General features: G+C 47.7%; 1 protein-coding gene and 1 long non-coding RNA gene across 5 annotated transcripts; one reads left to right on the top strand and one right to left on the bottom strand.

Moving 5' to 3' along the window:
• The first annotated feature begins 10 nt into the window (after positions 1-10).
• On the top strand, positions 11-9,740 carry LOC144159222 (uncharacterized). The gene is made up of 2 exons (XR_013320268.1): positions 11-140; positions 8,872-9,740. It is a non-coding gene; the product is annotated as an uncharacterized LOC144159222 (long non-coding RNA).
• On the bottom strand, positions 2,678-22,970 carry LOC144159220 (calcium and integrin-binding protein 1-like). 4 transcript variants are annotated; one of them, XM_077690584.1, is made up of 8 exons: positions 22,683-22,795; positions 22,349-22,613; positions 14,717-14,814; positions 13,369-13,403; positions 12,444-12,543; positions 12,186-12,333; positions 10,019-10,223; positions 2,678-2,865 (listed from the first exon to the last, which is right to left on the bottom strand). In XM_077690584.1, exons 3-8 carry the CDS (start codon positions 14,765-14,767, stop codon positions 2,844-2,846), a joined length of 561 nt encoding a protein of 186 aa, XP_077546710.1. In that variant the 5' UTR covers positions 14,768-14,814; positions 22,349-22,613; positions 22,683-22,795; the 3' UTR covers positions 2,678-2,843. The 4 variants fall into 4 exon arrangements, with proteins under 4 accessions (XP_077546710.1, XP_077546708.1, XP_077546709.1 ...); XM_077690582.1 differs by lacking the exons at positions 22,349-22,613; positions 22,683-22,795 and adding an exon at positions 22,823-22,970; XM_077690583.1 differs by lacking the exons at positions 22,349-22,613; positions 22,683-22,795 and adding an exon at positions 18,768-18,917.
• Positions 22,971-24,421: the final 1,451 nt, after the last annotated feature.

Raw genomic sequence — 24,421 nt, 5'->3', positions numbered from 1 at the left:
GCGGCGCGCCGCGCGGTTCCAAGTGGCTTTTAAAGGTACTCGGGAGTCGGCGCCATCTGCCGGCGAGAAAGCTAGGTCGACTGGCCCTGGTTCGGAGGTGAGGGGTGATGCCGTGGGTGCAGCACGGACACCACCGAGATGTAAGGCCCTTTGCTCGTGCTCCAGGCTTGAATATGTCAGTTTTTTTTTTCTTCGTAAACAACATAGCAGAAAAGAATGCGTAGCAGCTATAAGCTAATAAACCTGTTCAGTGTGAAAAATATGGATGCGAAAAAGAAAATAATCATCCTTTCTCTTTGTTGAAGGTTCTTTCGGTTCACGGTCGTGTTACGTGTGCAAAACGTGTGCAAGAGTATCGTACGTGACAGAGACCCGCAGGTTAGCGTGAATAGTTTTTCCCCACAGAGCAGGCCGAAGCTCCCAGGCCCCTCCGGCGTTTTTCCTTTCGTTTTCTTTCCCCCTTTTTCAATTTGCGAACTCGCGGAACGCTCTGCGCTGCCATGCGTGACCCTAATTAACCCTTTTCCAGCAGATGCATAACAGCACCTGCGACGACGCTGCCTGGAAGCTATGCAAGAGTGCCAATTTATTAGATCGCGTAGTGAATTCATTCGGTTGCAATTAAGGAAATTAGAAAGAAATTGTCGATATTGCCAGGCTCCGTTTCCGACTAGTGGCGACTGCATGCATTGTGATGTTCTTACTTACAGTCTGTGCCCATTGCCTGAAACGGATAAAGAGTTTACGGGACAAGCAAATTTTGTTTTACGGCACTAAGTATGGTGGCAGGGAGGGGTTGCTGGAGTTCCGGCTTAAGTAGAAGTAATTAGCGTAGGAATTTCTCGCTTTCTGTGTGGGTTACGTCTAAAAGTATGACATAATAGACCAAACACCAAGCACAAGGAGGCAAAATCCCCGCAAATCACATCTGCCGCGGTGGCTCGATGTAGTTGTGCTGCTGAGCGCGAGGTCGCGGGTACGATTCCCGGTCGCGGCGACCGCTTTTCTGATGGAGGCGAAAAGCAGAAACGCCCGTGTGTACGAAATTTCGGCGCACGTTAAAGATCCCCAGGGGGTCAAAAAATTAATCCGGAGCCCTCCACTACGGCGCGCCTCATCGCCTGCGTTGAGTCGGCGCGTTAAACCCTACAATCAATCAATCCGCAAATCGCAAGGTTATCCAGCATTAACTCTTTGAATTAAGTCGCTATACGAAACTGTTGCGTCGGATTTATCTCTCTGTGTTCATCTACTAACATTAAAAGAGAAATATTGCTATACCAAACCGAAATTTCGCCCATCTGATTGCACAGACTCAAAAGAAACGCAATAGCGGAAATCCACGCGCGTGCGCGTGTAAGCGTACACTGAAAGGTGCGGATCGTTTAAATGTGAAATTCTTAGAGAAATCCCAAATCATCCCCCCATCCTCCCATAGTGAAACCAAGTTGGGCTTCGAGTACCAACGATATGGGCCCCAGAATAAACTCGTTAATTGTTCTAAAGAAACCAACAGCACGTATTTAAGAGTTCTTAAGAACTCATAGATACGTGCTGTTATATATGGCGTGACAGTCAAGCAAAATTTGGTGGAAAGCAATTGCTTTCCACCAAACTGAGCTTGACTGTCACGCAGTAGTGGTTCGATGTGTGGCCGAACGGAAGACATGGGTCCGCTAAATTCAATCGGAGTCGGTCAAATGCTCTCTCTGAACGACCTGAAAGTTTTACTTTGTTTTTATTAAAGACAAACACTAATCAGAACGTTCTCAGTGGTGGGGTGTGCCAGGTAAAAACATTAGGTCATGCAGGTAGGTAAGCTTCCCAACAAATTTCCCGTAGTTTCCGATTGATTTTTTTTGTAAACCTTACCTAATAACTTTCGAACAAAATAGCTTGTGCGCTGAAAACGTTGTCACCTAATAATAACTTATCAGAAATGAATTCCGCTGCCACTACTAATACCATTCGAAAGTGTTTCGGAAAGATGCAATTTGGAGGACGAAGTGCCTCACAACGAGTTTCATTATCAAAGGCCCTGACGTCCCTCACGAATCTCCCCAGAACTGCATTCTGCCCCACCGACCTTCACGTTAAAGGGACACTTCAGATACTGGAACACCCAAACACTTCAGATAAACGCTTTCACTCTTCCCTTCGAGTCTGGAAGCACTGGCAGCACGGAGCGGCACTGCGTGATTTGCTTGTCGCAGCAGATGCGCCTTTCGTTTCTGCTTTGCTTGTGTGTATTTTTTTAAGTGGCTATCGAATGTGTTCATTGCTTCAAATGAAAGAAAGCCGGCCGATAGCCGATACACCGCTCTAATGACGCAGTTCCAGCGGAGAGAGAAAATTATTTTTATCAAGTTTCTAAGTTACCTAACGGGCACAGAGGAGTAGTTTTTGGCTGAGGTACTTCACGACCTTTTAATCTACGTACTGAGTGTGTTTGTTGACTACGTTCTGAAAACGCTTAGGATATAAAAGTAGTCGGAAAAGTGTTGCAGGGTCCCTTTAAGTCATTCACGGAGCGTGAAGTTCATTTCCGGCAAAGCTCCGCTTTTATAAGGCCGGCGCATTATAATGGCGCCGGGCGGCTCTCACGTGTGTATAGAGGGGCAGCGTCGACTCGTACGCCGTCCTTGTGCGCGTATTGGGACCGACGACACAGTTGGGATGGAAGCCGATCCGATTTAATCGACGAGAAGAACAAAGGCAGGTGTCAGGGGCGACGTGGCGGCGCTGACAGGTGTAGAGGACCGTTGAGATCCGCCCGGTCGTGACGCCGCAGCTCGGCCTCCTGCGGCGCCTGTGCCCGACGATCCGGTAACGCACGCGCCCAGTCAAAGCCGCAAGCTGAAGGAGCTGAAAAAAAGAGATAACAAACTGATTGACATTGATCTCCGTTCAGATTATTGGACAGCCAATCTGTGAAGATATCATTGAAAAAGTTGTTGCAGAATGAGGGTCCTATTCTCGACTCCCTGAATTTTCCATGAGGTCGCAATTTCGCCGGAAGCATTCTCTGATTTACTTTCATATTTGTCACGTACTTCCGGCTGACAAAATGGCTGTGTGTGCTTGCGTCATTTTGTCGTTATACATGAGGTTTACTGGCACCAGTTCTTACTGAGTATGTTTTTCCCTCGCTATTGAAGGTGCATAATTCTTGGCCGGAACGGAAAAACTACACGAAATTCAGTCAGTACGACAAGACCTGCCCATTTACCAAGCAGCTCGGTACTCTCCGCCACATGATAGTAGAGTGCGATTTCAGCCCAAAACACCCACCCCCCCTTACGCGCTTCCTCCCCTAAGAACCCCACCCGTAACCTTAGCGAGCGATGGGAGATCTTGCTGCCCAGGCCCGCCTTGGAGGATCACCTACGGCTGGTTACCAGGGCCCAGGTGGCGAAGGCGGCATATGGAATCCCGTGAAGAGGGAGCCACTCTCATCGAGCGCGTTACGCGCTGACATGCTCTGGATTAAAAGTCTTCCCTCTTTCTCGTCAACAGACATGACGACAAGTCCTGTTCTAGCTATTCAACAAACATATGGTTTGTAGGCCACGACCTGTTTGTGATTGGCTCAGAGGACGTGAAGTAGTATAAACAGTTGGTGGGAACGTTCGCGTGATTTAATGTCATGTGATTTTACGTGACAGCTTGCAAATTGCGGGTGCCATCGCCGTGAAATAGGGCAAACAATTTTACCGACAAATGACAAATTGACATAGACCTCCACTAAAATTATAATGCATGGCCTGCACATTTATCGACACCACCGCCCTTCGTAAAGCATCGCTCTCAGCTTTCCCAGCACTGCTGGAGATAAGAGCGGCAGATACGTTCACAGCCTTCCACCGTGCACGCCGCACAACATTATGGCAGAAACAGTGACGTCACTACAGGCTATGTATTGAACGCCGAACCTGCTAAATGCAAATGAAAACAGCATTGCAAAAAGAATGAAAGAAGTACTTTGAATTTCAATGTGACGAGCGTGACGAGCGTGTTGGCTGGGTAGCAACCGAAACGAGACCGACAACCCAAACACGATTGCGTGTAATTCACGATTTGACGTTATAAAGACGATAGCCTTTCTTGGGCTATTTAAACGTAGAAACGTTGGTCTGTCTGTATGTCTGTTTGTCTGTGACTCGATTCAGCCACAGGGCCAAAGTGAAACAAACTGCGCAATAGTCTTATATACTCACAGCCAAATCTAAAAGTCTGAGTCCGATGTCAAAGTTCATACTTGTCAACTCTGTTGAACAAGAACAAGACATTACGCAAATATAAGGCAGAAAATCAATACACGAGTGTTATTTGCAGTGTTCCTTTATCAAAAAATCCACGAATTCTTGGTTTTTGCGATAGCAAATGAAATTTTACATCAACTGCAGAAAACTGTCGCCTGCTGTTGCCCGCGCTACCTGGCGGCATTTGAAAAAATCAAACCGCAACAGCAACGAAATGTTCCACTAGACAGGTTCCACGTTCCGCATGGAACATTCTTGGAGTAGGGCAACGCGGTTGTATAAATGTTTCAGGAGGGGGTCTCGATTCACACGCGTCTACGCCGTACGGCAGCACTGGCATCGATGCACCTGACTTGAAGCAGTGGAACGCGGTAAATTTAAAGTGGCTTGAGCCATCCTCCAGCGTGTTATCTTGGGAGGAACGAGACGGGAGAGGAACAGCATGACAGGTGAGCGGAAAAGAGAAAAGGGAGGCATTTACTTGCCAGAGGCGCCAGTCGACTATCGTCTTTCGCCGACATTTGCAACGAGAGGAGCAGATACGCAGCCATTTTTTTCTCAGTGAGTTAAGGCAACGGAACGGGGAAAGGCTGCTATTTTATTCTACCAGACATACATGGGGCTATCCGTTTCCACTGGCTTTGTGATGTTGCGAGAATAGCTTTAGAGTGGCGGCGTCATGTTACTTGTATTAAGGCTGGAACTATTAATGATATTAAAGCGAAGCAAATTTCCCTGATGGCATATGTCGCCTCGAAAACGCACTGCAGAAAAAAATTTACCCCTCCGTCTAACGACGACGATAGATGAACGCGAAGATTTCATCGTACGAAATCAAATGGCGAAACGTCAAAGTTAAAACTGCTGTGATCAAAAGTCGAAACCACCTGCGAGTCAAAGTCAGAACTCGGTGATTTAAAGTCCAAACTCAGGCGACAAGGAAAGGATCCCTCACAAGAGACCTTCGCCTTCAACCATCGTCGTCGTTAGACGGAGGGGTGCATGATTTAGCAGCGGCACTGTTGTAAAAGCCGTAAGTTCGCCGTTGCAGGAAAAAGTACCAAGAAAAAGCCGAGTGCCCGTGAGCGCGTGCCTCTCGGCGACCGCCGAGCGTCCTCGGCACGCGCAGTGACTTTAGTAAAAAAAAAAATACTCCAGCCATGCCGTCAAGCGCTTCCGCACATTCAAAAAAAAAAAAAAAGCTGTGGTTGATTTCTCTGTCGTAGGAATCGGTAAAACACGAAAGTGAAATGTGCAGCAAAATATGCAGGTGAGCATGAATTGCGGGTCGGCCGCTGTCTTGTGGGTGTGCTTGGCAAGCGACGTCGTGCTGGCGGGTCGCTTCGGCAAAGGTTTACTGGCGTCATCTCCGTGACGGATATGACGTCAGTGAAATCTTGGTGCATCCCGGCATAAAACACTTTCGTGCTAAAATATGAAACCCGAAAACGAACAACCCTATGTATAACGTACTCTTTAGTACTAAAGGTTGCTTCCCCGCAAGAAGACCCTGTGTACAGGGGTGCACCCTTTACAGGCCGTTTGCTTCGTTGTACTGGCATCCTTTCCGTGACGGATATGACGTCAGCAAAATCTTCGTGTAAAACTTTCGTGTTAAAAAAGCTTTCGCGTTAAAAAAAAAACTCCAGCGCTAATGTTAAAGGTGAAAAGACAACCTGCGTGGGAGAGGCCACCGCGGCCGCCGCATTCTCTAGAAACCACTATGGATAACTGGAGGCATGGCTACGAGTGTGCCAACCGTTCCCGGGACGACTTGCAGATCCCGCCATCGCTGCCTTCGAGCCGATGACGAAGAGCTGGTGAAAGTCTACAATGCTGAGGATGACTTTGCATCCACCACTCGCCGCGAAGAAGACGACGATCTCTTCGATGCGTGTGACGACGATTACTAGCACCGCAACTACGCAAATAAACTATGATACTGAAATTAACTATTGTCTCCGGCGATGCTCACCTACAAGAGCTTCGCCATTCAAGTATTGCGCTTGAGTGCAAGATTCCCTGACTTCTTTTATCACGCATATATACAAAAAATATAAATCACAGAATTTCGCGCAACGTATTAAGAATCTGACGTTAGAGTAACTTTTGAAAGTACCAAAGAAAAAACAGGTGATTTGCGGGAAAGAACAATATCTCTCGCAAACACAAAAGGCAAGCCCATTGGAACTGGAAAATAGCAACTTAAAACAGTTTGGCGTTCAATTTAGATTCTTTTGAACCCTCTGTTTCTTGGGCGGGAAAAAAAAAGGGGGGGGGGGGGCATTATTCGTTGAGAGGCGTGGCAGCCGTTGACGAAAGGGTCCAATACTCGAGACGGCCGAGAGACAGGAAGTTCAAAAGAAGGGCGTGACCGCGAGTGGTGCAACCGTTCTTCTCGGTGCGAGCACTCCAGGAGGAAATTTCAGCTGCCAACGCCCATACCTCTGCAAACAAAGGGCCGCATCCGTATTCTTTTGAAGGGAGCTAACCTGAAAACTTTAAGCTCCTTTATTTTTCTACTTCCTCTTTTTACAGCGAAGCCATCTTGCACTAGGTTTTGACCAAAATTCCGCGCGTCAATCGGGTCGCGTCGACAAAGAATCGCACGCGCTCGCTCCATAATTCCGGTAAAATGTTCTGTAGCTCGCAATGTTAAGTAGGTATATACTGGGAAAAAAATATACCGCAATTGACCGCTAAGACGACTCTATCGAACGAAGTTGTAAACGTTACAGAATTCCCGTCTGCTACCAACTCACGGCCGCCTAATGGAGGGGGTTCACAAAAAACGGCTGTTACTCTTGTTTCATCGAAACTGCCCCGAAACAAATTATGTGAGACTTAACTTAGAATCAATTCCAAGGGAGTTATGTATGTGTCTGAATTCGATGGATAACACTAAGTCACCACAGATCTCCGAATATAGATATTCACCAACGCTTCGCTGTTTTCTTATCTTAACAGTATATAGTGGAAGGGCTTCAATTTTTTTTTTCATATCGTCTGCTCGTAGCTCTTGGCTTTCGGTCCTGCTTATAATACTTACACCGGCGCGCGCGAGAGAGAAAGAAACATCTTTAATGTGCAGGTGAAGTCAGCCAAGCTAGGCGTCCGACTCGCTACACCAAATGGGGTGAAGGTGTGATGAAAATATATGAAAAGAACTCTCACTTACACATGAACACTCAAACACACACACACACACACACACACACACACACACACACACACACACACACACACACACACACACACACACACACACACACACACACACACACACACACACACACACACACACACACACACACACACACACACACACACACACACACACACACACACACACACACACACACACACACACACACACAATCAGGCGATATAGTCATTTGTCCGAGAGTTCATAACTCGCCGGTCAAGTCCAGTGCTATGAACCAGCCAGAGCAAATGCTATAATTTAACTCGTCGTCGTCGTAATCATCATCATCATTACCAGTCATTATCATCAAATTTAAAACCCGCGAGTAAATTTCTCACATAAAATGCAAGACAATGGCGTAAAGACAAGCGAATGAGTGAAATGAGGGTTATCAATAACTGCGTTTCGGATACTTGTCAGTTCCAACGGGCTGATAAACAAATACATTTTACTGTAAGTTGGGCTTCAAAATATGACAACAATGGCGCGGAAATTTCTAGCTTCTTTCTATTATTATCAATGCTATTTTGACCCGTGGTGCACGCAAAGCAGCTGTTAGTACGCCCAGTTTACAAGATGACAGCAGATATATGATGAACGGGCTTATGTTCCATTAACGGGGTCACAAGAACGAAATACAATAAGCCTTTACAAGTTCAATAAATATACAGTACAAGTTCATTAAAATACACAAAATATAAAAATACAAGCCTCCTTCACTCAAAATACTCCTTTGACGCGATAAAAATGACACCAAATTTATCGCATAGTTCGAACAAATAATGCGGATATTAAGGAAAACACATGCGGCAGTGGCGACTCCCCGGGCGCTTTCCGGCGGCGCCTCTATGACGTCACAGGATCTTCTTTGCGTGATTGGCGGACTCCAATCAACGCCGCCACCAAGAAACATGATTGGGCGATGGGTTTTTATGGATGTATACTTACATAATGCCCTAGAGCCTTATTCAGACTTTGATGCAAACTCTTTATATTACCCCTATAAAATACCTACTCAGCAGTGCGTTGATGTGAGGTAGAAGAAAGGCAGAGAGAGAGAGAGAGAGAGAGAGAGAGAGAGAGAGAGAGAGTCTTTACCAGCTCATAAGGCTTCTTGGTTATGAAGTCGTATGAAGGTGCTTAATAAAATTGATTGATTGATTGTACTGTTTAACGCGCCGACGCAACGCAGACAATGAAGCGCGCCGTAGTGGAGGGCTCCGGATTAATTTTGACCACCTGGGTATCTTTAACGCGCGCCGAAATCTCGTACACACGGGCGTTTTTGCTTTTCGCCTCCATCGGAAAAGCGGCCGGCGCGGCCGGGAATCGAGCCCGCGACCTCGTGCTCAGCAGCACAACGCCTCTTTTATCTTATCTCTAGTCTGGTTATGCCCACTGCAGGACGAAGGCCTCTCCCAAAGATCTGCAGCCACGCCTGTCGAGTGCCGCCAGCACGATGGGCCGCACTCCAGAGCTTCGGGCCGTACTCCAGCGTCTCGGGCTGCCCAGCCCCACCCTGATGGACCTGCTTTTCCGACGGGCCCCAACTCCATCCGGCGGGAAGAATTCCGACTTGGCATGGCCTTCCTCGAGGAGGCGAACCTCATACAGCGGCTGTAGCCCAATGCCTGCCGGCCAGCCTTACGCACGCCTTATTTCTTTCTCTATCTCTCTCTCCCTCTTTCTCTGTCCCCATTTGCTCTCACCTATCCCCTTTCATTCCCCTTCTCCTCTTCTCCCGGTCTGGGTTGTATGCTGGTGAACTCCCAAATGAATTCAAAACATCACCAGTCCCCTTCTTTTCCACTTTCTGTATCAATAAAGCACCCAATCGAGTACCGGGAGGTTAGTGTGATGGTATAATTATTGGGAGTTTTTTTTAGCAAATGTACTCAACTAGGATTGCTAAGTCTTTGTCTGGTGAGGAAATACTGTTTGTGTACCACGGAGCCTCACTTACCATGGTTGAACCTATCTAGTACAGCCTCCCGTGGTATCCGGTGGCGTTATAAATCGGACCAGGCAGCATTTCGAACCTGGTACAGCGCTCTAGAGGCGTAGCATGGAAGGTGCATGGAGCGGGCAAGGAAAGCGGCAACGCTACCCCCGCGCTTTCTTCTGCCCCCAAGCGCCGAAGCGAAGAGCATTCTCGCATGACAAGATGCGAAAATGCTCCTAGGGCATCGTAAATAAGTATCACATTTATACTGCCTCTGAAATAAAATGTCTTTCTAGCAAAGCACTTGTGTGTAATGGCGAAGCCGACATTAGATGGCTCCATGTCATCACCCCGCTACAAAGGGGAAACCAATAGCAATCATCCCCACCACCACCATCATCATCATCATCATCTATTGCGTTATAAAGCCTTATAATGTATTGAACAACAGGCCCCAAGGCGTTCCTTCTTTAATATGAGTGCTCACATGGCACCCTGTAAAACGTCTTTCGATCAATACAGTTGCATATAGTCCCCTTTAAAGGGGAGATGCTTTCGCATCTGTCCGAGAACTGCCCATTCTTTGCGCATGCGCGCGTAATATAGTACCTGGCGAAATCGGGGTTCTTGAGCATGCAGTGCTGGAACTCCATGAGCGACAGGTGTCCGCTGCGGTCCAGGTCCGCCTCGTCGAGCACCTGCTGTATCAGCCGCTTCACGTCTCCCGGTTCCATCTGGCTGCCGTCCCACGACGTCAGCCGCCGAATCACCTCGGCCAGGTCCTCCTCGCCCAGGGCGCCGTCGTCGTCCATGTCTGGCGCGTATACGGTGGCCGAGAAAGAGAGATTAATCACAGAGTGCTCGACAGAGCCATTTTCCTGCCCAGAGAACAGTTCTCGAGCAGTTCCTGGGCTGTCCAAAACTGCTCTCTCTACGGAATTTCTACGGGAAAATAAAATGCGGTGCTGCTCTGGAGCAGTTGTGAGCAGTCGAAAATCACAAATAAGACAAGATGTGGGAAAAAAGGCTGTCTAGAGTGCCGCCCGACGGTGCTATAGCCACTCCACTAAAATGACGTCCACCGGCATTTCGATGAAAGAATGCCGCGTCTGGAATCACTTCCCCCTTCTTTAACGTAGCGTAACCTAACGTAAACTAACCTAACATAACCTAACGAATAGACGAGAATATTCAAAACACCAAAAAATAATCTAAGCCATGAAAATTGTAATTACACTGAAGGCGTAAAAAATAAGAAATAGCTACAGCTGCACCCAAACCACCACCCTTAGTAACAAAAAGCCAAGACGGAACCTCTAAACCACAACACCCAATTTTAGAAATTAGAGTCGTCGCACGGCACTCTGGCCATGGCTGCAGCGCTGCGCTGGAGTGCCGTCGGACGGAACTCTAGGCACTGCGGAGAAAAAAAAGCGGCTGAGATAAAAGAAGCGTTCAGTGCTAAGCGCTGAGATAACAGAAGAAGAAGAAGAGATAAAAGAAGCGAAGGCCAAGGGAAGATAAATAACAAGTACCACAATGCTTACATTCGGAACTTTTTCATTATGTTCATGGTTTTTCAAACCTGCTTTTTTTTTCTTCAGGCCCCATGGCGCTATTTTAGACGGGCGCATTTTTTCTCCTGATGCATTATTTTTTCTCAGTTTCTCGGCGACGGTGATGAGGCACGGAAGTTGCCTCCGTGCCTCATCATCGCAGCCGGATGGTGGTCCGCGCGGCGCAAGTAGGGCGTTACTGGGAATATTTTGAACATGGCACGAGCCGTTTCCGTGATTTTTTTTTTGTACTTAAAATGCTTATAAGCTACTGTAGCGACGACAAACCAACTACTGGAGAAAATCCAGGCGATATCACGCATTTATACAATCTGCTTTCAAAACGCCCAGTCCGTTGACATCCGGGTCCGTCGCTTTTTCTTTAATTATATTGATAGTACCTTAAGGGCCCCGGAAAGGGGTATTACAGGGAGAGTGATACAGTACATGAGCTATTGCCGCTCTTAACTTGTTCCCGAGTATAGAACTCTCTTTCACGCTGCCTGAAAGAATACCGGGGGGGGGGAGAGAGAGAGAGAGAGAGAGAGAGAGAGAGAGAGAGAGAGAGAGAGAGAGAGAGAGAGAGAGAGAGAGAGAGAGAGAGAGAGAGAGAGAGAGAGAGAGAGAGAGAGAGAGAGAGAGAGAGAGAGAGAGAGAAGGGGGGCCAGCCACCCCAACCCTGGCCCCTACGTCCCTGCGAGTAAACCCCCTATAACGCTATCGCTCTGTTCGAAATGTCGATTTAAACAAAGTACTTTACAGTTCCAACTGCACTGCACGGGGGCCCAAATCATTTTCGCTTTCTTGTCCGAGAACTTAGTTACAACGAAGCTTTACTGTATTAGGGGCGAAGTCCCTTAGGGGCTAGAGCTGTTGGCGTCTCCTGTCGTCATCGCAATCATCGTCTCATGTAGTCACGGTACTGAAACAGCGGGAAACTCGTTTGCGCCTTGCGCTAGAAGGTAACGCGTACTAAAAAAACACCGGGACACTCGTTTACCCCTCGCGTTAGACAGCTTGACGCTGCAAAGACAAGATACTATTACAGCAAAGCTGCATACCTTCAACATCCTAAAGGTTTCATCTCCATTTGCAAAAACGACAAGGCGCCAAGAATACACTCACACACTGCATGCTTCACCCCTCCCCATGTTTCCCGTTAGTAAAGATGGCCCGGGATTTTTTCTGCAGGAAAGAGGCTGCGTACGCCTCTTTCTCACCGTATATCTGGAAGGCGTACTCAGCCTTGACGTCCACGGGCGCCTCATCGCTGAGTACACTGAGCATGTCGAGGAAGTCCTCGAACGACATCATGTCGTCCCTGCTGGACGAGAAAGTGCGCAGCAGGCGGTCCCGGAACGGGTTGCACTGCACCGGTGTAGGGGGAGAGACAGATAACAGGAACGGCGGTGAGAGTACACTGAAACAAGACTTGGATGACGCATTCGAGTGAAAACGAACGTGCCCTGTGCACTCACCCTGAACTCGGGCAGCGACTCGATCACTCTGATGGGTAGCCGGACGTACTTGTTGGCGCGCACTTCGGCCTCGGCGATGGCCCGGAACCGCTTGAAGGCGCTGCATTCACACGAACCGAAATGTATATTTGGAGCACTACATAAGCGCAATAAACCCCCTCTATAACGGAACCGCTTTGTCCGAAGTTGCTTATGCTCCCACCTGCAGTACAGGGAAAGCAAGTCATCCCCGCTTTTAACAAAACATCGCTTATAACGAAATCATTTTTCTGCCCCGATAGCTTCGTTATGACGGGGATTTACTATAGTTAGGTGGGATAAATCTTGTTCGAATATCTTTCTTGATTAATTTAGAATTTTTTTGTTTTTGTTTTGCTGAATCGTTCAATTATTCAAAACGTTCAAAAATATGCTGAGATAATCCATTCCTACACGAATGATTATTATTTACTGTGTTGCTGGGAAATTCAACTTCTCCAATTCTAATGCGGTGGTAACCCTACGTGTATCAGCCCAGGGGCGGTATTCTCGTAACTGTCCCTTTTGAAAACGTCCCTTTTGCGTCCCTTTAATCGTGACGTACTTCCGGTTAAGAAGTGGACGTTGGCAGCATGGAGGAAGGTTGGCAGTAGGTTTGCCGCGCTTGCGTTACGTCACTTCCGGTTGTTTGCTTTTAGCCAATCAGGGCTCGCCAAAAGGGACACTTTTGAAAGGGACGCAAAAGGGACAAAACTCGAGAATACCGCCCCTGATAAAACCGGCTGCACCTTTCTTAACCCTAGAAAATATAACACGTGACGAAGCAAAGAGCAGATGACACTAAGGGTACGGTCTACTTACAGAGTTCGCTTTAGAATGGAAGGCTCGTGAAAAAAATATCTTTTGGAGAAGACGATGAATGAGACGTTCGGAAAAAGATACTTACTGGACGATTTCCTTTTTTGTCAGGTAGGTCAGCTCCTACAAACCACCAAGAAGAGAGTGGGTGCGTGTCATTGGCTTCAACCTTGAAGAAGTTGTAATGCACATCGCCTAAAGCCACAGCATATTTGTCGTCAGTATTTAAAACCTCTTTCCCATCACTCACTCACTCACTCACTCACTCACTCACTCACTCACTCACTCACTCACTCACTCACTCACTCACTCACTCACTCACTCACTCACTCACTCACTCACTCACTCACTCACTCACTCACTCACTCACTCACTCACTCACTATTTACGCTAATTTTCGGGCCTAGCTCCGACGTACGTCTTCGTTTTTCGCTTACTGTGCTCTATAGGCGAGTCAGAGTGTATATATGCGTATACAGTCGAGTCCACTTATAACGATACCGTTTATAACAATATATCAGATATAACGATGAGCAGCGATGGCACCGTCAACTTTTGTGTTCTTTCTATGGTAAAATAAACCGCTTATTACAATGCTCCAGTGCCACGATATCGGATATAATGATTGAATCCGGTTATATTGTGCACAAAAAAGGCAACAGCGATGACTGTAATCACGCGGTTGCGCAACCTAATCAGGTAGTGTTTTCGTAGGCGGCCCAGTGCGTGACACAGTCCCCCGGGGACTTTGTTTCCGCCAAGGACATTTACCTCAGATGGGTGGAAAAGATTTGCGCTAGCTTCACACGCGGCAAACAAAGGTGACCGACTGCGCCTTCTTTTCCGCAAATTAGTAGTCGTACGACCTTGCTGGCATGCGAATAAAATGTTTTGAGCTCTGTTCCGTCTTTTAATTTCGCAACCCGCTTATAACAATTATCGGTTATAACGATGGGATTTCCTTGGCACTTGGATATTCTTATAAGTGGATTAGACTGTATATGGAATGCCAACAGACGTCGTAAAATGTAGGATGGGGGTCATGCTCTCTGCCCTAATTTATGTCACCCACAAAGCCATTACGTTTCTAAGTTCCATGCTCACATTCCTCGCCATTAAAGAGGGCATTATGGTGCTAAAGCAAAACCAAGTCATTGGAACTTCACTCATAAGAAACTACGAGACATAACGCCCAAGCTGAATTTGACTCTCCCTATGACTTAAAAGTCTTAAAAATAATACGGCTATTCTGAGTTGCCACTGCTGGAAATAAATAAATATTGATTGATTGATTGATTGATTGATTGATTGATTGATTGATTGATTGATTGATTGATTGATTGATTGATTGATTGATTGATTGATTGATTGATTGATTGATTGATTGATTGATTGATTGATTGATTGATTGATTGATTGATTGATTGATTGCGCACCCGATAGTCATTCAGTTCCTCGGAGGTAAGTTGGCTCTGGCCTAACCCCATCTCCGCGGCAATACTGACCAGGACGCCAGCGCCGCTGGTCACAAAACCTGCGAAAAAGCATTGGTTCAGAATTAACAAACGAATTTCTCTTCCCTTGAAAGTCAATTTTGCCAGAGCGACGCTGTTAACATCGCCGAAAAAAGAAGGTAACTGATTATTGTGCACGATTGACTTGATTGATTGTGGGGTTGAACGCGTCGACGCTACACAGGCGATGAGGCACGCCGTAGTGGAGGGCTCCGGATTAATGTCGACCACCTGAAGATCTTTAACGTTCGCCGAAATCTCGAACACACGGGCGTTCTCGCTTTTCGCCTCCGTGAGAAAAGCGGCTTCCGGGAATCAAACCCGCGTTTTTTGGGATCAGCAGCGCAACGCCTTAGACACTGAGCCACCGCGGCGGGTCATAACTGTGCACGTGTTCTTTGTTAAGGCACCGGAGGCATCGCCACCGGAATGGTTCCTTTCAAATTCAAGGCAGGGAGTCACACGAGGCTGCAAGATTACACCCCAGTGGGTGTACTGGGCCCGCTCAAGACGCTCACACGCTCGGGGAAGGTGATAGCTAATAAGACCTATGCTAACACGGCCGCCCTAACTCCTCATGTAGTACATAAATGGACCCACGGAGCTAGCTCGCACATCCAACGATGCCCGTATTGTGACGAGACGTGCATCCCTGACCTATATCATTTGATATGGAACTGGGCAAACCTCACGGCTGGTCGCGAGCCACTATTAAACCTCGGTTCCCCACCCGCAGATGAAGAAGCGCAATCGCAACGCGTTCGAGCGGACCCCTCAGAGCTAGAGAAAATAGCTGAATACTCACTGACCAGTGGTCTCAACAAGTTGGTGCGACAACCTGGACCGAATCCTGTCATAAACGTAGCCCCTATCCCTTCCCGAAATCTACGAACTATATCTTCACGGAACCATAAACTTTAAGATGCTATCCACCATTTCAAGTGATTGGACCGTGAACAGTGATATCTTTTCGATCATTCCCTCCCTCCCTCCGTAAGCGACCTCGTCTTCCACATTTCTGTCGACCAACCCCTTCCCCCCTGATATTCCCTACTCGCGGTCTAGCTGGGCCGCTCCCCCTGAAAACCTACGGGCAGCCCTGTGGTCCCTCTTGGCTGCCCACATTGAAACTCTGTGCACCTCCGCCAAGCCCGTTACCGTCGGAGGACCACGGGACACCCCCTTCCTCCGAGGACTCATAACTCCGCGGCTAGGACTTGAGCTGCAGAATAAAGTTGCATCTCTCTCTCTCTCTCCGTATCCCTCTCCCTCCCTACCAGGACACTCATGCCCTGGTAGGGAAGGAGTGTTTCAGCCATGCAAGCGTGTCTCCCCACCAAAGAGATCGCATATCTGCGTGGGCCTTGATTGTAGCCGGTGTATATCTAGTTGCCTTATCACCGTGACCTTTGTAAACTTGTTTCGCACATGCGCAGTGTCTTTGTATTGGTTTTTGTTGTTTGTGTTAAGTGTTTATTCACCCTTCTTGATATTAAACTTTAGTTATTAGACCAGCGGCTGTCCTTGTGTTCCAATGCCTCCGTCTTTTTTTTAAGTTCGCGCTGGTTTCATCCTAGAACATTCATGCCCCCTCACTGACAATAAAGGTATTCCTCGATCCTCCTCCAATTCACTTGCTGAGCCCGTACATCGTGCTTGCTTGTCGCACCTCTTTGCATGCGGCACTGCAGGGTGCGTCAATGTCGGCGCTCTTTAATTGACGGCGCCCATACGAAGAAGCATGCACCCCGATTCAAAAGGGAGGCCATTAATACCCGCCGTCTGAAATTTGTCACTGGCGCACACGGGCAGCCTTCTCCACATGACGGTGAAGTTAAGCGACGAAGCTTCCTTGCGCTCAGAATATTTTTTTTTTTCAACGTTTATTGAAATGTAGAAAAAAATACCCGGGGGTCTCTTGCTAGCGCATCAGGCCCCCTTAGGGGCAGCGATAACTTAAGGTTCACGACGGGTATGGGTGGGAAATAGCAAGGGAAAAATAGTGGGTCGGGATATGAAATGCAGGAGGGTGTCCCACACTGCCTTCGCTAAATTAGGTGGGTAGGACGGACGCAGGAGATCCTTTAAGGAATTTGGTCGTATGTTAGCGGGAAGGGTGTCTAGGAGAACCTGTCCTTCAGTTTGAAATTGAGGGCATGTCCAAATAATGTGTTCAGTGGTTTCCGGAATTTCACAGGGGATACACATGCCTTGATTAGGTGACGAATGAAAAAACTGTTGTCGTTTTGCAAGGGAAAGGTTGGTAAGTGTCATTAGCTGTCTGAGGCGGACTTGTTGAGAGCGAGAATAGGACTTAGGAATGGGAGTGTGGTTGACCAGGGAGGCGAGAAAGTCTTTCCGTTGTTGTTTGATGGCGGTCCGGTGCTCGTCAGGGTCATAATCGCCGTGCGAAGGCGTCCAGCTGGCTTGGGGCACGGTTGTGAACGATGCACGTGCCGCCAAATGGGCCGCCTCATTTCCGGGGATCCCGGCATGGCCGGGCACCCACGTGATGGTGACGTCGATGTTCTGTTGATGAAGGATGCTCTTGAGTTCTTGGATCTTCTTAACTCGTAGGTTGTATGATAGTTGATGGCGACATTCCAGGAAGTATGAAGCTTCGCTGCGGGCAACCAACCCCGGATGTGGTGCACCGCGTACCCGTTTAAAGTAAATGTACCACCCAGTGCGCCTACTTTTAAGATGGAACTTGCTCTCTTCTCTATTTTGTGTACTGACACATTCATTACACCCGTCTCTGTACAATTGCGATAAAGTACGCCGTGGACGGGGAGGAATGAACGTTTGTCTTGAGCAGAACGGAAGACGGTGGAGCCGTTCACTCGCGCGGAGGAAGTCCTAAAAATTTTTCATCCCTTCCTAAAGAAGGTTGAGGGAGGCTCGAAAGCTAAAAGTGCGTCCAACGATCGTCAAACCTCCAAAGACCCAAATTGCAAACGAAGAACGAACACATGCGACGATTTTTCGACGTCTATAGGAACGATCTAAATGTATACCGATACGTGGTTTATGAAATGAAGATATACTAGTGTGCCCCTTCTTCACGAACGATGCGTGTATTGTGTTATCTAGAACCGTTACTTTTTCGCGATTTTCAAGTAACCGGTTTGACACTGGAAGCCTGGCTTCACGCACGCGCCATGTGTCCGAAGATCTTATCAGAGCTTTTCGGTCGACCAACTGGTCTATGGGGGAATGAATTAGTTTTCTGACAGAACGCCATCGTTCCCACTAAAAAAGTTAGAAAGTCCACAATCCTCTGGGGAATATCTTGTGCGCATAAGACGAGCAAGCGAAAATACGTAGGAATTTGGGCGAGTCGATAAGATTTCCGCCTTAAAATCAGGGCGCGTTCGCACGAGACGCTGAGCGATGAAACGCCAGTTGCATTCCTCATTCGTTTTTGTCGCGTCTCCACCCTTTTCTTCTAATTACGGAAAATTCAGAATCCTGTTAAACGAAAACGCGTAATGACGATACCGGTGCAACCTGCTTCTTCCACAGAAGTTCGTCCGTCAACAATCAGAAGTGCCGTCTAGTTAGTCGAACAAGCGGGAATTCGTCAAGAAATTGTATGAGATAGCTGTACATCTGTCCCTCGTTAGCCGTGTGTTTACTTTGCGTGGAGCGTGTTTTACGAAACCAAACGATCCCTAACTCAGCTGCTGCGTATCTTTTCCAAGTTGTGTACGACGTAATATCCCCCGATTTTCATCTAACTAGAGCCTATTGCGTATCTCACTATAGGTGCAGTGTGCGCGATAGACACTGAAAGCGTAGTGGTTCGTTTGGCTCGCCAAACTACCCCAACTCGCTGCTGCATACTGTTTAAAGATTCGCGTTTTGCTCGCTTTTTCCTGCATTGCTGTCTGTAACTATTGCCACCGCGTAGCTCGTTAAATGAAGTGTGCGTGCTATAGATACTAAAAACGTAGTGACTCGTTTGGCTCACCGACGTGTTATATCCTTTGCCCTCGCCGCTTCTCGTCATCAGCTGCAGCAGCTGTGTGCGGGGTTGTGGCCGGCCGTCAGAGCAGCTGCGCGTTGAGCTCGCAGAAGGACAGCGCGAGTATTGTTTTGCAGCCACACAGCCCCTTTCTTTCCCGAACTCTCTCGCCGCAAGGGCCGACAATGGCTTTCTTTTCTCTCTCTCATGTATACTTGGCCTATGCTTCCAGCCACCTGTCACCGGTCGTCACTCGAGCCGGCGTGACAGCGACCGATCGCGCGTTCCTTACGCGTGGTGTCGTTTTCGCGTAGAGCGACGACAGACCACGGCGTTTTTCTGCCGGAAGATGAGAATGAAACAAAACTTAAAAGAGTAACGACAAAATACAGAGCGCTCTGACAGTTCGACGCCCGTTCTGCGTTTTCGTCACGTGCGACAGAATCAGTTCGAAGCGCTTTTGTGGCGTGGTCACGTGACCTTTACGTCATGTTCGGGCCGGTTACGTGGTTTTGAACTGTTTAGTGCGATCCTTCTTTGCATGTTTCTCTTTTATGGGTAGTTCATCCCCTTGCTGTTTCAAATTTCGCGCGCGCGCGCGCGCGCGCGCGCGCGCGCGCACGCACGCACAGAGAGAGAGAGAGAGAGAGAGAGAGAGAGAGAGAGAGAGAGAGAGAGAGAGAGAGAGAGAGAGAGAGAGAGAGAGAGAGAGAGAGAGAGAGAGAGAGAGAGAGAGAGAGAGAGAGAGAGAGAGAGAGAGAGGCTCTAATGGGAACTGGCATATTTCTATAGGAAAACTAATTTACGTTGCTCGAATTTTTTCTTGTGTATTAACCTTGGTAGTATTTCGGCTGTTGGGGTTGTTGCTCTTTACTTTTTTCTTGCCCTGATTTCGTGCGCGTAAGGGTTTCCCCATTGCTCTATATGAGTAGCTCATTTTGTGAATGACCTCAGTGTCCTAATGTTGCAAAGTGTGTATTGTGAGCTGCCTTCCTTCAAACCCCCGCGCGCCTCAGTGTCCTAATGTTGCAAAGTGTGTATTGTGAGCTGCCTTCCTTCAAACCCCCGCGCGGTCCTGCCAATTTCCTTCCATCTGCGTTGTCTCTAGCTTTTTTCCTCTTACGTACAATTTCCTATTCCTACGCACAAATACAGGTAAATGATCCAATTATACAGTATACAACGCCGCCAGTACGCACCTACATGTCTCAAAAAGTAGTCACTTAGAATCCCCGAGCCAGTGTACTTAACCTTATCACGGCCGCTCATGATCGAGTGGTCGCGACCATGTAATCATTTAAACTATGCTTACAGTTTTTATCAAGAGTACCCGCACAGGCACTGGGCCAGAAGCTTCTGGGTCGCAAATAATTCAAAACAGCAGCCTGACTCTGTATTGCAACCGAAATATTTTGCGTCCGGAAGACGTTGAAAGCTTTTTTTTTTCTTTACGTTTAGTTTTGCATGAAATATTTCGGTTGCATTCGAAAGACAAGCCTCGGCTATAAAAATTATTTGCGGTCTAGGAACTCCGAAAAGAAAAATTTAGACGTTCGCAATGTTCGCTTTCGGCGAGTCCAGCAAAAATTCACTCGGACCCGCCGCGGTGGCTAGTGGCTAAGGCGTTGCGCTGCTGAGCACGAGGTCGCGGGTTCGATTCCCGGCCGCGGCGGCCGCTTTTCTGATGGAGGCGAAAAGCAAAAACGCCCGTGTGTACGAGATTTCGGCGCACGATAAAGATCCCCAGGTGGTCAAAATTAATCCGGAGCCCTCCCCTACGGCGCGCCTCATCGTCTGCGTTGCGTCGGGGCGTTAAACCCTACAATCAATCAAATCAAAAAGTCACTCGGTTTGATGCCTAGCACGTACGAAATGAGCCCATTTTCTTCGACAACGCCGGTAATAAAAAATTGTTGGCGCGTTCTGACAAAGGGAATGAAACGGGGCAAGCTAAAACGCAGAGCTGCGTCACCAACGGCAAACAAAAAACTGCTAGACTGACTCAGCGGCGCTTTGTTAGTCGTTCTGTTACACCTCTATTTTTGCGTTCAACCCGCCGCGGTGGCTCAGTGGCTATAAGGCGTTGTGCTGCTGAGCACGAGGAGGCGGGTTCGATTCCCAGCCGCGGCGGCCGCTTTTCTGATGGAGGCGGAAAATTCTCGTACACACGGGCATTTCTGCTTTCGAAAGCAGAAATGCCCGTGTGTACGAGATTTCGGTGCGCTTTAAAGATCCCCAGGTGATCAAAATTACTCCGGATCCCTTCACTACGGCGCGCCTCATCGCCTGTGTTGCGTCGGCGCGCTAAACCGTACAATCAATCAATTTTTGCGTTCACATGTTCTCTTCTATTTGTAAGATGATGGAAAGTTCCACAGCTTCTCACGCGTGCGCACATGATGGTCGTGGGAAAAGTAGATTCCCGCCTGATTCGACCCTTGGCTAACGGAACATACTACGTGGTCTGGCAGTTCATAGTCCGGAGGCATCGAAGCTTCTTGTCTACTCATATTTTACTTGATATTTTTTTAGAAAGAAGCCATCTTGCCTTCCCTGCTTCCTCGCCTCCCCTCCCCTCCCTCCAAATTCTATTATAATTCAATGTAAACAGTTGATCACCTGTAATGAAGCTCTGAAACATTACATGGCGATGCTTGAAAAAAAAAAGCATTGTCCCAAATCGACAGCGTTGGTTCCGGCTGTCCCCCCAAAACGACCCATTAATGTGGCTTTCAGCTCATACTGACAACTTGCGGAATTGTACCCCAATTCTGCTAGGATACGCAGTAGCAGCGAGAAAAAAAAAAAAAAAAGTTTGTACTTTGAGCTAGCTTTCCGGCATTCTCGAAGCGTTGTAGCATCCGGAAATATACAAAGCAGTGCAAAAAAAAAAGTAATGTTTTGCTTAGAACGCTACGAAGCAGCGCTAAAGACAGGACGCAGGCGTCACCGGTATCTACGTCCTGTCGTTCGCGTTGTTTCCTCGCGTTCCAGCAATGCACGAAGCAGCCCACTTGCTCCCGATTCTGATGTTTTGCATAGGTTCGACAGTAAATTCATTACCGTGCATAGTTCCGTCGAGACTATATACACGCGCGAGCAGTGGCCTTCGATACCATTGTGCGCGTCTGCACACGGCCACCAAACAAGCGGTCATGTCTAGCCAATCATCATCGTCATTATCATCATCGTTATCAGCCAATTTGTGCCCACTAAACGTCCAGCTATCACATTTCCGGGTCAACCACGGTACGTCTACGATTACACTGGTTTGTCAAAGCTCTCCATTGCCACCATTTATACGTATGTGAGAACGTGAGAATAACTAAAAAAAGGTATAACTGCTTCCTGCTTCCTCTCTGCAGTTTAGAAGAACTTGTCGGTGGGCGAGTTGGTGCATCTTCAACGTAAAGTAAAAAACTGCGCAATTTTGGACGGCCACAAAAAAGAAAAAGCACAGCCTGACTGCGCCTGTCTTGTGTTTTTCTTTTTTCCTTTTTGTGGCCGTCTAAAATTGCGCAGTTTTTTCACTTTCCTCTCTGCAACTGATTAAGACTTCCGGACTTACAAAACCGCATGCAACTTACCCGACCGCACCGCAGCTGCGCTCAGCGACCGAACTCAATGCCACTGGAGGAAATACCGGCGATACAACGGTTGCATCGGCACTCAGCCGCTATCGGCGGCGTTATCTCGGCAGGCGGTCGTCACCCAGGGCGCTCCGTTGCCGGTGCACAGATAAGCGGGTTGGGCGTGTCTTATGTAAGAGTGACAACTTCCATGTTCACGAGGCGGTTTCCGTTCCGCATCCCTGCCAGGCGTAGTTGAGACCTTGGGCCGTCTCCTTTCCGCCTGTTCGGTAAAACGAAAAGAACTTGGTGTTGGTTTCACTGTTACGACGTCACGAAAAGGTTTTCTTACCTAGAGGGGGTTGGTAAGAGGCGCTGCACGCATTGTTCGATACGCGTGCACGTCGCTGCAAAATCTGAGGACACTGACGATACCGGCGAAATCGTATGGCACGACTACAAGCAGGGAAAAAAAAAGAGCGCGGGGCTTACGAGAAACTTGTCGTCTGCGTGCCAACCTGAGGACGACCGACGTCGTGACTTGTTTTAGAAATGGCACGTAATGGCGCGCTGACTCACGTGATCCCGCTCTGAGTGACGGAATGTTTTCGACGTTCAAGGGCATTGCCGAGCGCCGAGCTCCGGCGTGCATTCCGAGCCGTTTGGTGAGAGACATGGATGACAACTATCGCGCTCTCATTTTCAAATCTCCCGCGTCAACTGGTTAATTCGCAATAAAGACGAACCGTTAATAGGGCTTGGTGCGAGAGGTTTTGGCGCACGTTGCTATGACACTCGTCGTCTAAATAAGCTCATAGACCTACGTATACGAAGTGCTTGATTGCTATAGGTGCAGCGTCGACTCGCAAAACCTCGACTTTCGCTTTTAGCGTAACTTGAGACGCCCGGTGTCAGCGGAAACACTTAGACCGTCTCGTTTTTTGTTATTCTTAGCCTTGTTTTTCGCGAGATATTTTGTTGTGGTTACTGGTGTGAATGCGCTTGAAGAGCAGTTACAGCTAGCTGTGGTGCTGAATTGCAGATTTTTCATTCTCGGCAAGTTCAGCGTATACATACATATATATCTCCTGTAGTTATTGTCTCGAAATGAGATTCTTGAACCTTTTCTTTTTCGCCGATAATTATTCGACAGTTTAACGGCTTCATTTTTTAAGCACGTGGTTTGTCCATTTAACGCGCAATCGTTTTTTACGATTTCGTGTTTCTGCTTACGATCGTGCTCAAAAGAAGGCGCAGTTAAATTTTTTTTTATTAGCGCGAGTTCAAGTGAAATTGTTCCTTTTTGTGGCTGCTAGTGCGTGCTGTCACGAGAAACTCATCACCACCTTGAAAAAGTGTGACTCTCTGTCAATCAATAGATCGAAAGTGAAAAATAAATATACGCACGCCTGAATATTTAAGGGAGTGAATATGCTCCCGTCACAGACAGACAGACAGACAGACAGACCAATGTTTTTGTGTAACACCCCGCTACACTAGCGTCCGAATGTCATTTGAACTAAATGTCATTCGAATCAAATGCGAAGTTGTGCTGCTCCACTGGGTTTTAAAATGTCATACGGCACAAATGACAATCGAGCCAAATGAGGACCCAGAGAGATATTTGGGGCTCTCGAACGAAATTTCTAGTACTCTCGCGCACAGCGTTCCATATCAGCATAAACAGATACATTACTGGCGTACTTAAAACAAAACAATATATTCTTAATTGTGGGGCTTTGTTTACTTCTGGTTCACTTAAATCACGATATCAAGATGTAATAATTCCATACTCTCAGCACTAGTGCCGGACAGCGACAAAGCAGTGTGGCCAGACAGCACAAAAGAGCACAAAGAACCTCGATTGATATTCAGAAAAAAAGGAAAAACCGTATCAAAGCTTGCGTTATTTATAATTTGGTATCATTTAATGCCAAAGACTGCTGCTAAATTTGATTGTAGCATTTTTGCGTAACAACAGAACTCGACAACAGCAGCGCCACGCAGCACGGCGAACGATCGTCAAAGCTTTCAAATGCCATAATTTTAGTGGAGCACGGCGAATTCTGAATAGCATTCAAAGCCCACCAT

The sequence above is a fragment of the Haemaphysalis longicornis genome, unplaced genomic scaffold, assembly GCF_048455015.1.
Source record: "Haemaphysalis longicornis isolate Haplotype H1 unplaced genomic scaffold, Haemaphysalis longicornis Haplotype H1 scaffold_10, whole genome shotgun sequence".
Classification (NCBI taxonomy): Eukaryota; Metazoa; Arthropoda; class Arachnida; order Ixodida; family Ixodidae; genus Haemaphysalis; species Haemaphysalis longicornis.
Note: the sequence above shows the minus strand (reverse complement) of the source record. Positions and strands in the feature narration are given on the sequence as shown.